General features: G+C 38.6%; 2 protein-coding genes across 9 annotated transcripts in view; one reads left to right on the top strand and one right to left on the bottom strand.

The window, feature by feature from the left end:
* The window catches only part of LOC113911067 (nascent polypeptide-associated complex subunit alpha, muscle-specific form-like), a 163,041-nt gene that overhangs the window by 5,402 nt on the left and 141,472 nt on the right, over nt 1-16,167 (top strand). The window lies entirely within an intron of this gene.
* BMPER (BMP binding endothelial regulator) overlaps nt 1-16,167 on the bottom strand; it is a 247,675-nt gene that overhangs the window by 90,880 nt on the left and 140,628 nt on the right. For all 8 annotated transcript variants that reach the window (XM_027574993.2, XM_027574997.2, XM_027574991.2 and 5 more), the window contains one exon: nt 15,778-15,823. In XM_027574993.2, coding sequence (XP_027430794.2) covers nt 15,778-15,823 — 46 coding nt within the window. The remainder of the gene's footprint in view (nt 1-15,777; nt 15,824-16,167) is intronic.

Raw genomic sequence — 16,167 nt, 5'->3', positions numbered from 1 at the left:
TAGTGGGTCTCTTCCCACCAATCTATAATTCACCAGAGAGACTTACAAATCTACATATGAAAAACTCGTTTTTTAAAAAAGTTGAGTAGGCATCTGAAATTAACATATATCTTTTTAAAAAGTTGAGTAGGGATACCATTAAGAATGTAAATTTCTTCTCACATATTTTCCATATACTCACCAACTCCAAACGGAAGAGCAAAGAAAGCAGCCCCTACCTTCAAGATCTAATCTAAAATAAATCTAACCCCAAAGTCATGGCTGACTTCCTAGGGCCTCCCCAACTGAGCCCAGTGCTACCCTACCTCTTACCTTTGTTCCTGGGGTGGGGGGGGGGCATGCACCTGTCCCACACTTCACAGTTCCCAGTACATGGAACCTTCACTACCTCGTTCAAATGCCAACTCCCCACAGCACCTTCCCCAACACCTCAGCCATAGACATTTCTCTTTCCTCAAAATCCCAAAGGCAAAACTGACCACATAGCTCAGATTATCTGGGACAGTCTTTATTTCAAATGCTCTACCCTATAGATAGACACATGATGTTTTTCAGTTTGAGGGTTAAAAATATCATCACCAAACCCATCGCAGGCTTATGATAAATCAATTTCTTCCCTAACTTACAGTTAAAATGTATCCTTAACTCCTAAACCAGGCTTTAAACTCCTTATATGTAAACTTTGCTCCCAGAGCCTGGCACCCTGCCTTGTAAATTGCAGGTATATACCTATATATTACATGGATTCATCTTGGCATTACTCACAACGATGCCTGCTATAATACATACGAGGTATCCGTAAATATTTCTTGAATGAATGGGTTAATTAATTAAAGAATACATTTTAGTAGGAAAAAAAACTGCCCACACTGAACTCACTAAAATAGCTAATGACTAGCATACAGCAGGTTATCAACAGGATTTTATTTAATCAGTTAACTAATTGGATAATTAATTAATGCTCTCAGAAAAAGGAATTAAGGCTGCAGATGGAATTAAGGTTGCTAATCAGCTGACCTGGAGATGGGGAGATTATCCTGGATAATCCAGGCAGGATGAACGTCATCACAGGGGTCCTCGTAAGTGAAAGAGAAAGGCAGGAAAATGAGTGTCACAGTGACACAGCACGAGGTGGACTGAACTTGCCATTGCTGGCTTGAAGATAGAACGGGACCTCAAGCCAAAAAAATGAGGGTGGCCCCTAGGTGATGAAAAAGGTGGAAAACTAAACAAAACAAAACAAAAAAACGAACACAGATTCTCCCCCAGAGCCTCCAGAAGAACCGCAGCCCTGCTGATACCTTAAATTTGGCCCATTCAGAACCATTTCAGACTTCTGACCTTTAGAACAACATGTGTTGTTTTAAGCCACTAAGTTTGTAGTAATTTGCTACAGCAGCAATAGGAAACTAATAAACTTAGCAATAGCCAAGAAGAGTCGTTTAAAGTAACTACTTTATGCCAGGCACCATGCCAGATGCTTTCCATATTTTCACTATCTCCTTTAATCCTCACTACTTCCCTGCACACCGTATTTCATTACCCTAATTTCTTAGCAATGAATTCAGAGAGGTGGCCATGGTGCCCATGGTCACGCAGCCAAAAGCAGTAAAGACAGAGTCCAACCCAGGCTTTGCAGCTCTGAGGCCAGTGCCTTCCTCAGCATCACTCGATGCTTCCACCGATACCCTGTACCACAGCATCCTACACAGTTGCTGTTAACTAGATGGGATCACAGAGCTCTTTGAGAATCTGGAGAAATGTGAAGACACTCTTCCTCCCAAATGCACACAAGTGCATCCACTCAGATGTAGAGGTTCATGACCACTCTGTCCCAAGACTGATCAAGGAATCCATCACCTTCCATTTAAGAACACTATCTAGAAGTTAATTATAAACTATATTATATGGTTCTCTTATTTGGTATGTTTATAGTTCATCTCCCCAACTTCATTGTAAGTTCCTAAATTCAGGGTCTATACCAGCTTTTTACCCATTTCCTCTACAGTACCTTCCAGAATACCAGAGACTCATCAAACTTGTTATAGAAGATGCATTTGTGCCACTCTTGCCATCCAAACTCTGACCTTAACATGTCTGCTGTCTACAAACTAGAAATTCTCATTTATCACTTAAGAGAGCTGTGCACCTGAGCTGAAGAGGTGGGCTTCACATCTTTAAGTTAATCTAGCTTCCAGCTTTAAAGCCACTTTAGAGCTTTGCAAACATTAAGTATGTTGCTTTGAAGACAGTTCTGGGTTTGAATCCTAGTCTTGCCACTTAATGACTACAAAATCACGCACAGACTACCTACATCCCCTCCGTCTATTCGCCTGTAACATGGGTCTAAGAACAACTACATTTCAGGTTGGTTATAAAGATAAAGACAGCATTGCAAAAGTGCTGAAATTATTACAGACACCGAGAATGTAACAGATGCTAGTTATTATTAGTTTTATAATTGTTATATGAATCCAGACATATACAATAGACATCCACTGCTGGCTAAAATAGGGCTGAATAAGACTGTAACATACACCTAAAATAGATTTGTGGAAAAGACAACGTGAGTTGAGTCCATCTATAAAAGATATATAAAATGTAGATTTGGGGCTAGCATCGAGTAAGCCTTCTAGGCCAAAAGAAGAATGTTAATCAAGTCATGTGGCAGCTTGCACAAGAAGAGCAGAGACAGATCGGACCAGAGTGGGGAGTTACTTCGGGAGATGTAAGACACCCAAACTGCCTAAGTAAATTGGCCTGAGATTTATTGCCAGCCTGAGAAGTTTAAATGTATTCCAAAGAACCAGCATTCCTTAATGTGTTTCCTATGAAACATCAATCCTGCCTGTTGCTCTGCCAAAATAAGTAGAAATAAAAAAAATCTCTGCAGCTCAAATTAGTTTGGGAGGTACTCCATACTCCATCACCCTCCTTAAAGTTTACCCTGCACATTGGCATATAAAGGGCTCTGCAAATTCTGCAGCAAAGAAACATATTTGAGTTTATTTGACCCAGCATTTCCCTCATGTATTTAATCACGGAGCCATGTTTTGAAAATATTATTCACTACTCTTCCTCAGCACTAGTGTTTTATAAAACAAACTTTGAGAAACTGCAAGAGACAGTGAAGGCGGCCCTTGCAAGTTCTTGCGAAGGCCAGTGGCATGCAGGAAGGGCTGAAGGAGAAAAGACCGAGGTCAGTTGCAGGCAAGAGGATGAAGGATGGCTGCCATGGAAATGGGAAGGAACTTATTTATTAGAAAAACAATACAAAGAGACAATCAAGCAAGCAGACTTGATGACTGATCAGCAACATGGGAGAGAAATGCCAAGAGCATGAGAAATAACATAAGGCCCCAAACCTGTGCAGCTGGGGTAAGGGGGTGCCAGAATTCAGTCAACAGATAGAGGCTGGAAACAGCCAGTCATTTCTCCATCCAACTCCCAACCCTGAGAATCAAAGGTAGCAACTGTTAACTAAAATTCAAATGCAGTACTTTGAAAGAATGTGGTGTCCCCAAAAATTAGAAGCTGAGATTTGCCATATCAGCATCTTGTCAAGAAGTCATATTAAGGCCCTCAGAAATCAGAAATCAGAAACCAGAAAGAGAGAGGAGCTACGGAAGGGGTGCTGTGGAGGCAGAGCCATGAGCTCACAGGATAAAAAGGTGAAAAAAGGAGAAGAGATACGTGTTCTAAGGACAGGCGTGGAAGGGCAGAGCAGAAGAATGGAACGGTGGTTGGGGGCAGAGGCGGAGTACTAACCAAGAAGGAACTGTGATAAGAAGAAAGAATGATAGTGTTCATAAATTAAAACTTCACATCAAAGGGAACTACATAGCGCAGCTAATGAGTCACTTCTCCAAACTCCCAGGGAAGGCTAAACCTTCAAGTATTGTAACCCAAGGGATGGGAGGTTAAGTGATCTCATAAATGTAGGTAAGTTTTTAAAAGGTGAGCAAATATAATGGCTCTCTAGTCATGCAGGGAGAAAAGAAATTGGCAAACTTCATATATGTTTGGAGGCAAGCCTCTGAAACAAATAAAAATGTAGTCAATGGAGAATAATAGTTCTTAAAAGTGTTGGCTTAGGAGTCTCATGAAGCCGGGTATCAGCTGCCCACACCCTATTTAATTTCTCAGACCCTCAGATCGCTCATTTGTAAAATGGAGATTCTACTTCATGGATCATTGTGAGAATTAAATGTTAGGATACATGGAGAATGTTTATCACAACACGGACTGACACGCACTTACATTCAATAAATGTTTGCTGGCAATAGGAGCAATTTTAGTGGCAACAGAAGTAAAAATTTTTGTTATTCTTATTTTGCTCATAGTAGACATGACCTCCAGAGAGGAATAAATCTGCCTCAGTTTTGCATACAGTAATCTGTAATTTATTATACAGTATTATCTATAAAGTGTAATATTTGTTTCAGAGTCTGCATTGTCTGGTCACTTTACTATATTTTAGATGTACCATTGCTAAGGGGTTTTGGTCACCAGTTTTTTCAGTAACAACTAGGTATATGCCTCTTTCTTGAAATTCAAGATGGCAGCCTTGACTAAAAGTACCAGATGGCTAGTAATCAATTTACATATCTTTTTCTGTTCAAAACACAGTCTTTCAAAATTAGGCAAGAAAGAAATTTTTAATTGAATGATTTAATAATGGTGCATTTATATTAAGAATACTTTCCCAAGCATAAAGGCCATCCAGGGAGGCCATATGATGTGTGAGAACAAATATTGGACTAGAAGGTTAAAAGAGAGAGAGAGAGAGAGAGAGCAGGTTCTCAACCAGCTCTTCCAGTTAATACTACCAGGAGCCTCAGTTTCCTTACCTGAGAAGTGAAAGGGCTGACCTCAAAATTAAGGTTCATTCATTTATACAATCCCCTGATGCTGAAATGGTGATAAGTTTGAGTGACAGAGCAACTCTGCCCTTCTTCCTTACTCCTGGTGGAAATTCTACAGTTATTTCAAGTTTAAAACTATATGTATTTTAATATTGTGAGTAAGAAAATTTGGAAAGGTCTTCGCCTTAGCACTGAAAATACCTAAGGTGCAAGAAGGGGGGAAAAAGACCTAGAAAAATGAGTGGACATGGAAAACCAAGCCGTTTGATTTGTCAGTGAGCACAGAGCATACCAAGTACCACTGCTCTGCACCTGAGCAGAGGTGGAGGTGTCACCGGTAGAAGAAAGCCTGGGCACTTGAGCAGGCATTTCTTCCAGGGTGGGGTGGAGGGAAAAGCTCTGAAATTGGAAACTCCTCCTAACATCCTTCTCCAATCTCTAATCCCTACCATCATAAAGCCCTCCAGACCTTCTTTTCCCTTCCTAACTGCAACTGGTTGTTAAACTGTACCAAATGACAAAGAAGTCAATGGTAGATCTTCTGGCCAGGCCCTGGGGCCTGATTTCATTGCAGGAACTCAGGCTCCACACTTACCTTGGGCGTTCTTCTTAACCACTAAGCCTCAGTTCCTCAGCTGTAAAATGGAACTCATAACATTATTTGACTCTAAGATGGCCATGAGGATCAAATAAATAGGATCAAAAGAGATAGCCCACGACAACGCTTAGACACAGCAGAAGCTAAATAAATAATTAGCTGCTGCTGCTACGACTGCTGTTGCATTTCTTGCCATTATTATTTGATGATGAGGATGATGATGAGGAGGAGGAGGAGAAGGAGGATTGTTAACTAAAGAGTCAGAACTTAAGGAGTACTAACACCCTGTAGGAACCACAATAGGTGGTGGATAAAAGATGACCCCTAATAACCTCAGTCTCCTCTTTCAGCTTTGCATCAACCCACGGACAGAAAATTTAAAGTAATAGTACCCCTTAGAATAGAACAGCATATGAAACAGAAAACAAACTGGTGTCCTCACGCCCCTTCCAATGCTGCTGCTGCTGGGGTGGAATTTCCTAGCCACCATGTATGACACCGTTGGGTTTTATTTGCCACCTCTGTCTGCTGGTTGGGCCTCAGAGCAGTGACAAACCCACCTACAGATGCTCAAGCAGAAATTTCAGTGGCCACTTAGCTTAAGACCTCCTTGGCAGGGCTAATGTCAACACCACAAATTCTTATTCTACAAGCATCTTGAGCTGTGGTTTCAAATTTCCTTGCTTTCCTGAGTTAAGGACAGACCCGTGGTGTTAAGGGACCTGGAGTTGCTTACAGTCTCGGGGCCAGAAACCTTGCTTAAACACAGAATTACTAATTTGCAGAACCTCTTGTCAGTGGAGATTTCTCATAAAATGGGCCCCGAGGTGAGAGTTTAGTTAAATTGTTGTTGCATTCCCCCTCCTACCACAACTCTTTAATTGGAGATACTGGTAGGCATGCCTGGGGAGCTAAGTAAGATGTGCCCAGACCAGCCAGGGCAATTCCACAGCACCCTTGATGGGTGCATGCAGCAGGAAGGGGTCCTCTCGGGCACCAACGTGGTGCACAGTTGGAAACTAACCTGGGGGGGAGGGGCAGTTTAAAAAGTCAACTGGCAACTGTGAGCCTCCTTGCACCCTGAGTTGCTGAAATCTGATATTTCCTATTACTTGTGGGATGTGTAGCTGAGGTTATTTCAATTAAATGCACATCTGTGCTCAGTATACCCTACCCGCTTCTGTGTTATGTAACTGTGACCTTTTGTTTTGAGTTGGGACTCTGATGACTGGGGCTAATGTAGCTACAGGCACAGCTTAATGAATTTATGGGGTCTGGGTTTGGGCATCCATATCTGGGCTGCCTTTCGCTGCCTCTGGTCCTGTACATGGTGAAGAGATCAAATTCTCTCTCATGGTCAACGTCTCTCTGTCTCTGTGTCTCCCTCCCTCCCTCCTTCCCTCTCTCCCTCTACACACACACACACACACACACACACACACACACACACTCACACACCTCTCTTATCAGTGAAAACTTTGCCACTAAGTATTATTTCCATGGCTGAAAACAGACATTCTGCCAGCAAAGAATTTATCTGATTCAGGTCTCTTTGCTGGGAGGCTCGGTCGAGATTTCACCTACTGCTTGTCAACTCACAGTAAGAAAACATTTTACTTAAACCAAGTGCTATATGCACAACAGACAGTGGCCTTCTTGGCACCCAACGCATAGTCCTGTGACGCCCAGCCCAGGCAGAGTGGGAGCCGCTCTAGGCTACAGCTCTTACTTTGGCAAGAAACAGCATTTGCATGAAAGCTTTATAAAGTTTGTTTAGCTTACTTCAAATATTTTATTTTAAATAAATCACCCAAACCAAATTTAATTCTTTTCATTTGGACAAGGAGAAAGAGAGAACGTCCATGTTATTAAAAGACAACAATGCTTTTCATTCTTCCTTCAGGTCTGATTTTAACATGACTTTTTATTTTTGTCGATTTTGATGGAATCATAATTGCCCTTTCAGATCAACCCCAGGAAGATGGCGCTACTATGGGGAGTACAAGTTTGAGCCTCAACTGTTGCTTTTTACCTACTGAATTGTAAATTACCACTATCACTGACTATTACAAAGGGAGGCCTATAGAAATGTTCTACACATTTATTTCAAGCTTCCTCTTTGCTGTTCTTTTCAGAGGTCTGCAAGAGCCCCAAACACTACCAAGATGGACTAACCCAGTTGACAAGGCAGAAATTCTGTGGGATTTCAGAAACAGACAATCCAGTGTCACCTCTGCTGGAAATAATGTGACATTCATTTAACAACAACAGGTAATAAAAGTAAGTTTTAGAGTATCTGAAGCTGTATAATCAATCCTTTTCATCAGTGTATGAAACTATATATGTATCTAAGTATTTATTCTTGCCTCCTTCCAAAAAGGATTGGGAGTAGCTTACAGGCATACATACTAAATGATTCAAAACACATAAAGGTAGACATATAAGGTGAAGTCAGGAATAAGCTTATTACCCAAAAACTACCTGCCATTAGAGGTGGGCTACAAATTTATTTCTAGCTTCCTAGCAACTAAAGCAAAGATGGTGAATTTTAACCAATCAAGATTAATTATGCCTTTATCATTTTTTGTAGGGCTAAGCAATGAAAATCCGAACACACTCAATTACATCCAAAGACTTCTGGTCTGCCATTTTTTACCCCAGCTCTAGGCTCCTATTTCATCTACTCACTGTGTGTTGAGAGTAAGTTACTGCTACTAGCACCACAGGTGTTTATTTCTGCATTCACCCATGCTGTTATCTCTGTTAGGAGTACCAATGGTTCTCAACCATTTGTCCTGGGGAGAAGGGTGTAAATCACCCCAGGAGACATTTGGCAATGTCTGGAGACACTGTTGATTGCCATAATCTCTGGGAGAGAAGTGCTACTGGCCTGTAGCTGATAGAGATCAGAGATGCTGCCAAACATCATACAATGTGCAGGATGCAACCCACAACAAAGAATTTTCTAGTCAAACCATATAATACTGAGGTTGAAAACTCTGTAGCAACTAATGGGGTGTGTATGGGTGTGTGTGATTTTGTTTGAATAAGATAGAAATCAGTCACTTTTCTGTTTTAGAAAACACTAGCCTTCGTTTGAACTTCAGCCTTCATTGGTCTGCTCTAGAAACCCGTATGTCAGAAGAGCTTTCGTAATTGACAGAGTAGGAAAAAATGAGCCCAAAGGTTTGTTCTGGATCTTGGATATAATGCCAAAGGAATTTCAAAATAGGAGATCTTTAGGCAATAGCTAAAGGACATCAGAATAAGTCTACCTGATGTGTTAGGAAAATCGGGGCATTGCTTAAAAAATCTGGAAGTCATCCCATCTCTTAACTCAATCTGAATAAATAAACCTTGCCAATAGAATGTGTTTTATAGCACTGATGGAAGAACTGCTGGAGAGCAAGAGAGAGTAAACAGATGGAAAGAACACCAAAGGAAATTGAGAAATAGCCATCTGATGATATCATGTAGATTGGACCAAGAACCACATGCCTGGGCTCTTCCCGCACTGACCTGCTGGATGCAGGTGCACAGTCAATGGTCTCCCTGGTACCCTAACAGCTGGATGATTTTCTCCCTTGCCAACTGCTCTCTTAGAGACAGAAGTCAGGCTCATTCCCATGTTTTACAAATACAATAGCTAAGACGGCTGGTTAAAAACTTGCTTTGATTTTTGTCATGCCCAATCCTACTTTTTTCTTTCTTTTTTTTCTGACAAGCCACCATTATTCTAGATATGAAAAAAAAGGCTAGCTCATAGTGGATAGACTAATAATGAAATGTGACTTTTCTCTCAACTATCTCAGTAATCATCACCTTCATTCTTCGTTCACTTCATTCACCTTCATAAAGTCGGATAATTCAAGATTTGGGCTGTTTATGCACAAGACTGGTCATGTTTTTATTAAACTGATAAGCAGTGATCCTACCTGACAGCACTGTGATTAGCAGATGTAACCTATCTGTGTTCATGCAAATTGAAATGGTTAGCTAGAAAATTTTAAGGGTTCCTTTGAATTCTGTGTCTGCTTCAATAAGGAAATACTTTCTAGAGAAATGCAAACATCTTCACTGACATGGATACAGAGGAGAACCTCATAAACTTAAATTCTACTGTGCTCATCCAGGAAGGAAGGAAGCTGGGCCTAGCCTCCAAACCATCCGTAAACAAAGTTTCCTCAGAGAGTCTCTGGGAGGATGATTAAATGTAATAATTTATATACCATTTGAAATCAACTAGTGTGTTAATCATGGGTAATTTTTCCTGCACTAACTGCGGGGCTCTACTAAGTCATACTTGGTTGGCTTCCTTTGAGTTATTTTATGTACAGCATTCTCTTTAAAGAAAAATTATTTTATTAAAGCTACAGTTTAATTTTCATTAATTCAATCTACATTTTATCCAGTGTATAATGTGTAATTATTTAATAGCTCTCTGTCTCAAAAAATAGTGAGAGAGATATATAATAAATATATTTATTACATCTCACATACATATCTATTGTCCAAAAAAACAAAGCCAAGATAACTTTTAGCTATATGATTTTAAACATGTGGAATGAAAAAACTTGTTTCTATGTGAAAGCTGTTTTCAACAATTATCAAAGCCCACTTCTCTAAGGCTAACTAGTTCATAAAATACTTTCTAATAGATTTCATGGCTTTGTTAATCCTGCTTATACAATAGAACTAATTTGATAATGACATTACTAATACTTCTCTTTTGATGAAACACTTCAGACAGCTATCTGCCTACAAGAGATTACAAGAAATTCAACTTCAGAATTAAGGACTCACACAGACTGAAAGAGCAGGAATAGAAAAAATATCCCATGCAAATGGAAATGAAAAGAAAGCTGGAATAGCTATACTCATATCAGACAAATAGACTTTATTTTTTTTTAAGATTTTATTTATTTAGGGGCACCTGGGCGGCTCAGTCCTTAAGCGTCTGCCTTCGGCTCAGGTCATGATCCCAGGGCCCTGGGATCGAGCCCCGCATCGGGCTCCCTGCTCGGTGGGAGGCCTGCTTCTCCCTCTCTCACTCCCCCTGCTTGTGTTCCCTCTCTCACTGTGTCTCTCTCTGTCAAATAAATAAATAGAATCTTAAAAAAAATATATTTTATTTATTTATTTGAGAGAGAGAGAGAGAGAGCACATACATGTGAGTCAGGGGAGAAGCAGAGGGAGAGGGACAAGCAGACTCTGCACTGAGTGCAGAACCCCACATGGGGCTTGATCCCACAACCCTGAGATCGTGACCTGAGCCAAAATCAAGAATCAGATGCTTAACCGACTGAACCACCCAGGTGCCCCCAAAATAGACTTTAACACAAAGACTACAATAAAAGGCAAAGAAGAGCATTACATAATGATAAAAGTGTCAATCCAGAAAAAAGATATAACATTTTTATGTTAATGTTATGTTTATTTATTTTAAGTGATTTATTAATTTATTATATATGCACCCAAGATAGGAGCACCAAAATACATAAAGCAAATATTAACAGAGCTAAAGGGAGAAATTGAAAGTAATACAATAATAGCAAAGGACTTTAATATCGCATTTTCATCAATGGATAGATTATTCTGACAAAAAAATCTATAAGGAAACATCAGCCTTAAACAACACATTAGACCAGATGGACTTAATAGATATATGCAGAACATACCATCCCAAACTAGCAGAATACACATTCTTCTCAAGTGCACATGGCACATTCTCCAGGATAGATCACATGCTGGGCCACAAAAGTCCCAATAAACTCAAGAAAACTGAAATAATATCAAGCATCTTTTCCAACCACAATGATATGGAACTAGAAATCAAATTACAATTAATTATAAATTCCAATTACAAAAAATGGGAAATGCAAAAGCATGAAAACTAAACAACATGCTACTAAACAACCAATCAGAGCAATCAGAGCAATCAAAGGAAAAATCCAAAAATAACTAGAGACAAATGAAAACAGAAATGCAACATATCAAAATCTACGGAATGCTGCAAACGTGGTTCTAAGAGGGAAGTTCATAGCAATACAGACCTACCTCAAGAAACAAGAAAAATCTCAAATAAACAATTTAACTTTACACCTAAAGGAACTAAAAAAAATAAGGACAAACAAAGCCCAAAATTAGTAGAAGGAAGTAATAAAGATCACAGTGGAAATAAATGAAGTCAAGACTAAAAACACAACAAAAATGATCAATGAAATTAAGTTCTTTGAAAAGACAAACAAAATTGACAAACCTTTAGCTAAACTAGCCAAGACAAAAAGAAAGGGACTCAAAGAAATAAAATCATAAATGAAAGCGGAGATGTAACAATTGATCTCAGAGAAATACAAAGGGTAATAAGATACTACTATGATCAATTATATGCCAAACAAACTCCTAGACATCCTGGAAGAAATAGATAAATTCCTAGAAACATACAATCTTCTAACACTGAATCAGGAAGAAATAGAAAATCTGAACAGATGAATTACTAATAAGGAAATTGAAACAATAATTGAAAACCTCCCAACAAACAAAAATTCAGGACCAAATAGCTTCACTAGTAAATTCTACCAAACATTCAAAAATTTAATACCTAGTCTCAAACTTTTCCAAAAAAATTGAAGAGGAGGAAAAGCTTCCAAACACATGTTATGGCTAGCATTACCCTGATACCAAAACCAGATAAGGACACCACAGAAAGAAAATTACAGGCCAATATCCTTGATAAACATAGATGCAAAAACCCTCAACAAAATACCAGCAAATCAAATGCAACAATACATTAAAAGGGTCACATACCACAGTCAAGTAGGATTTATTCCAGGGATTCAAGGATGGTTCAACAACCACAAATCAATCAATGGGATACACCACATTAACAAAATTAAGGATAAAAATAATACAATCTCAACAGATGTAGAAAAAGCGTTTGATAAAATTCAACAGCGATTTATGATAAAAACTCTCAACAAAGTGCATACAGAGGAAATATATCTCAACATTAAGACATACATAACAATCCTACAGCTAACATCACACTCAACCATGAAAATCTAAAAGTTTTTCTTCTAAGATCAGGAACCAGATAAGAATGCCCCCTCTCACCGCATAGTACTGGAAGTACCTACCCAAAACAATTAGGCCAGAAAAAGAAATAAGAGCCATCCAAATCAGAAAGGGAGAAGAAAAACTGTCGTTATTTGCAGATGATATAATATATATATATATATATATATATATATATATATATATATATATATATATTTAAAACCCTAAAGAAACAACCAAAAAACAATTAGAACTAATAAATGAATGTAGTAAAATTGAAGAGTATAAGATCAATATACAGAAATCCGTGGCATTTCTATACACTAACAACAAAACAACAGAAAGAAATTTTTTTTTAATTTTCACATATAATTGCTTCAAAAAGAATAAAATATCCAGAAATAACTGTAACCAAGGAAGTGAAAGACCTGCACACTGAACTATAAGACATTGATGAAAGAAACTGAAGACACAAATAAAATGGAAAGATATTTCATGCTCGGGCACCTGGGTGGCTCAGTTGGTTAAGTGACTGCCTTCGGCTCAGGTCATGACCTGGAGTCCCGGGATTGAGTCCCACATCAGGCTCCCTGCTCAGCAGGGAGTCTGCTTCTCCCTCTGACCCTCTTCCCTCTTGTGCTCTCTATCTCTCATTCTCTCTCTCTCAAATAAATAAATAAAATCTTTAAAAAAATAAAAATAAAAAAGTTTTAAAAAAAGATATTTCATGCTCATACATTAGAAGAATTAAGATTGTTACAATGTCCATATTACCCAAAGCAATCTACAGATTCAATACAATCCCTATCAAAATACCAATATCATTTTTCACAGAACTAGAACAAATAATACTAAAGTTTGTCTGGAATCACAAAAGACCTCAAATAACCAAAGTAATCCTGAGAAACAAAAACAAAACTGGAGGTATCATACTCCCTGATTTCAAACCATACTATAAAGCTCTAGTAATCATATTTTTTGGTACAAAAACAGAATACAGATCAATGGAACAGAACCGAGAGCCCAGAAATAAACCCACACATATATGGACAATTAATGTATGACAAAGAAGCCAAGAAGATACAATGGAGAAAGGACAGTCTCTTCAATAAATGATTATAGGAAAACTGAACAGCCACATGCAAAAGAATGAAACTAGACCACTACATTTCACTATACACAAAAATTAATTCAAATGGATTTAAAGACTTGACTATAAGACCTAAAACCACAAAATTCCTAGAAGAAAACATAGGCAATATGCTCCTTGACATCAGTCTTACTGACATCTTCGTGAATCTGACTCCAAAGGCAAGAAAAACAGAAGCAAAAATAAACAAATGGGACTACATCAAGCCAAAAAGCTTCTGTACAACAAAGGAAACCATCTTCAAAATGAAAAGACAACCTACTGATTCAGAGAAGATATTTGTATACCATACATCTGATAAAGGGTTAATATCCAAAATATATAAGGAACTCGTACAATTCAACAACAAAAAAACAAACATTTTAAAAAAGGGGCAAAGGCTCTGAATAGACATTTCTCCAAAGAAGACATCCAGATGGCCATCAGGCACATGAAAAGATGCTCAACATCACTAACTATTATGGAAATGAAAATCACAACCACAATGAGATAACACCTCACACCTGTTAGATTGGCTATTATCAAAAAGACAAGAGATAAACAAGTGTTAGAAAGGGTATGGAGAGAAGGGAACTCTCATCCACTGTTGGCGGGAGTGTAAATTGGTGCAACCGGTGTGGAAAATAGTATACAGATTCCTCAAAAAATTCTACCATATGATTCAGCTATTCTACTTCTGGGTATTTATTTATTTCAAAAGATTTTATTTATTTATTTGACAGAGAGAGAGGGAGACGCAGTGAACACAAGCAGAGAGAGTGGGAGAGGGAGAAGCAGGCTTCCCGCTGAGCAGGGAGCCCAGTGCAGGGCTCGATCCCAGGACCTCGGGATCGTGACTTGAGCCAAAGGCAGACACTTAACAACTGAGCCACCCAGGCGCCCCCTACTTCTGGGTATTTATCTGAAGAATACAAAAACACTAATTTGAAAAGATATATGCACTTCTATATTCATTGCAGTATTATCTGCAATAGCCAAGATATGGAAACAACCTAAGTGTCTATTGATACGTGAATGGATAAAGATGTGGTATATTTAGACAATGGAATAGTACTTAGCCATAAAAAAAGAATGAAATCTTGCATTGGTAACAACATGGATGGACCTTGGGGGTATTATGCTAAGTGAAATAAGTCAGATGAAGAAAGATAAATACCACATGATTTCACTCATATGTGTCATCTAAAACAAACAAACAAATAAAATAAAATAAAAACAAACTCAGAGATACAGAGAACAGATTAGTGGTTGCCAGAGGGGAAGCAGATGGGGGAGGGTGTGTGTGTATGAAATGGATGAAGAAAGTCAACTCTATGGTGATAGATGGTAACTAGACTTGTGGTGATACTCTGTAGTGAATACAGATGTCGAATTATAAAGCTGTACTCATGAAGCTTATTAAACAAACAAATAAATAAATAAATATATCAGCTGTCTCAAAACTGTATGAATTTGAAAAGGATGAAAATGGCAGTTTGCAAGTCACATGTCAATATGTGTGGATAACATTGATCTTGTTGCTACGCTCTGTCTAAATGATTAGCAGTGCAGTCTCAGCCAGTTTTCGGAATAAGCCATGTTAGAGAGACCCTTCAAAAACTCAGCTTAAAAATAACAGTATGGCCAAACCACTGCCAGTCTAAAGACCTCGCTTCACTTCGCCAACAGTAACACTGGATGTGCACAGGTGAAATGGTAAAGAGGGTGAGGGTGGGGAGAAGGAAGGGTAGCTGTTTGGCTTTATAATGAAAGAAGGAAAATCCCTCCCAGATTATGTACCTTGTTTGTCTTACTGGATATCACCTTAACTGCTATGACTGCAGATGCTATTAGTTAAAATGCATATTAAGTTATCTGGTCCTTCTTAAATCCTCATCAGACCACTTAACTTCTAAATTTCTATTAGCAACAATTTCTAATGGAAACATCTCAATTTTGGCCTTCTGTGAGAGGGTTACAATTGACTTAAAGTGTCCGGAGGAAAGTGGGGTGATTCCATCCCATACTGAGAGACACAAAATGTGCCAAACCTTACACCACCATTTTTCTTGTTGAATTATAAAGTGTGAAACAAATATTAATAGCAATTTCCAAAGGAATAAACTTACTTTCAGTGCAAATAGGACAGCATCCTTTTCTGTTGAGAATTTTACCCTAATCAAGAGGGAAAGGAAAACAAACAAATTTAATGTTAAGAAACAGGGTCTGCTGAGGACAAAACTCTTTTTTTTAAATCTAATACCAGTTAAACCAATGAAATCAGTCCAAGCTGTATTTGAACTTGATTCCCAGACAGTGATGATGGTGGCAAAAATGAACTTTGAAATATCAGGTTCTGATGCAGGCAAAGTCATTCAGAAAGCTTTCCTGTTCTTATCATCTGAGAAATATAATATCCGAGGGGCTCACTGGTGTGATTTTTCTCACATGGGGGGAAGATGGAGACAGTCTGGATTCAACCTTTTCATTGATATCCAAACTAGCCCTCTAGAGACAAA

The sequence above is a fragment of the Zalophus californianus genome, chromosome 12, assembly GCF_009762305.2.
Source record: "Zalophus californianus isolate mZalCal1 chromosome 12, mZalCal1.pri.v2, whole genome shotgun sequence".
Taxonomy (NCBI): Eukaryota; Metazoa; Chordata; class Mammalia; order Carnivora; family Otariidae; genus Zalophus; species Zalophus californianus.
This window is presented reverse-complemented; position numbering and strand designations above follow the sequence as displayed.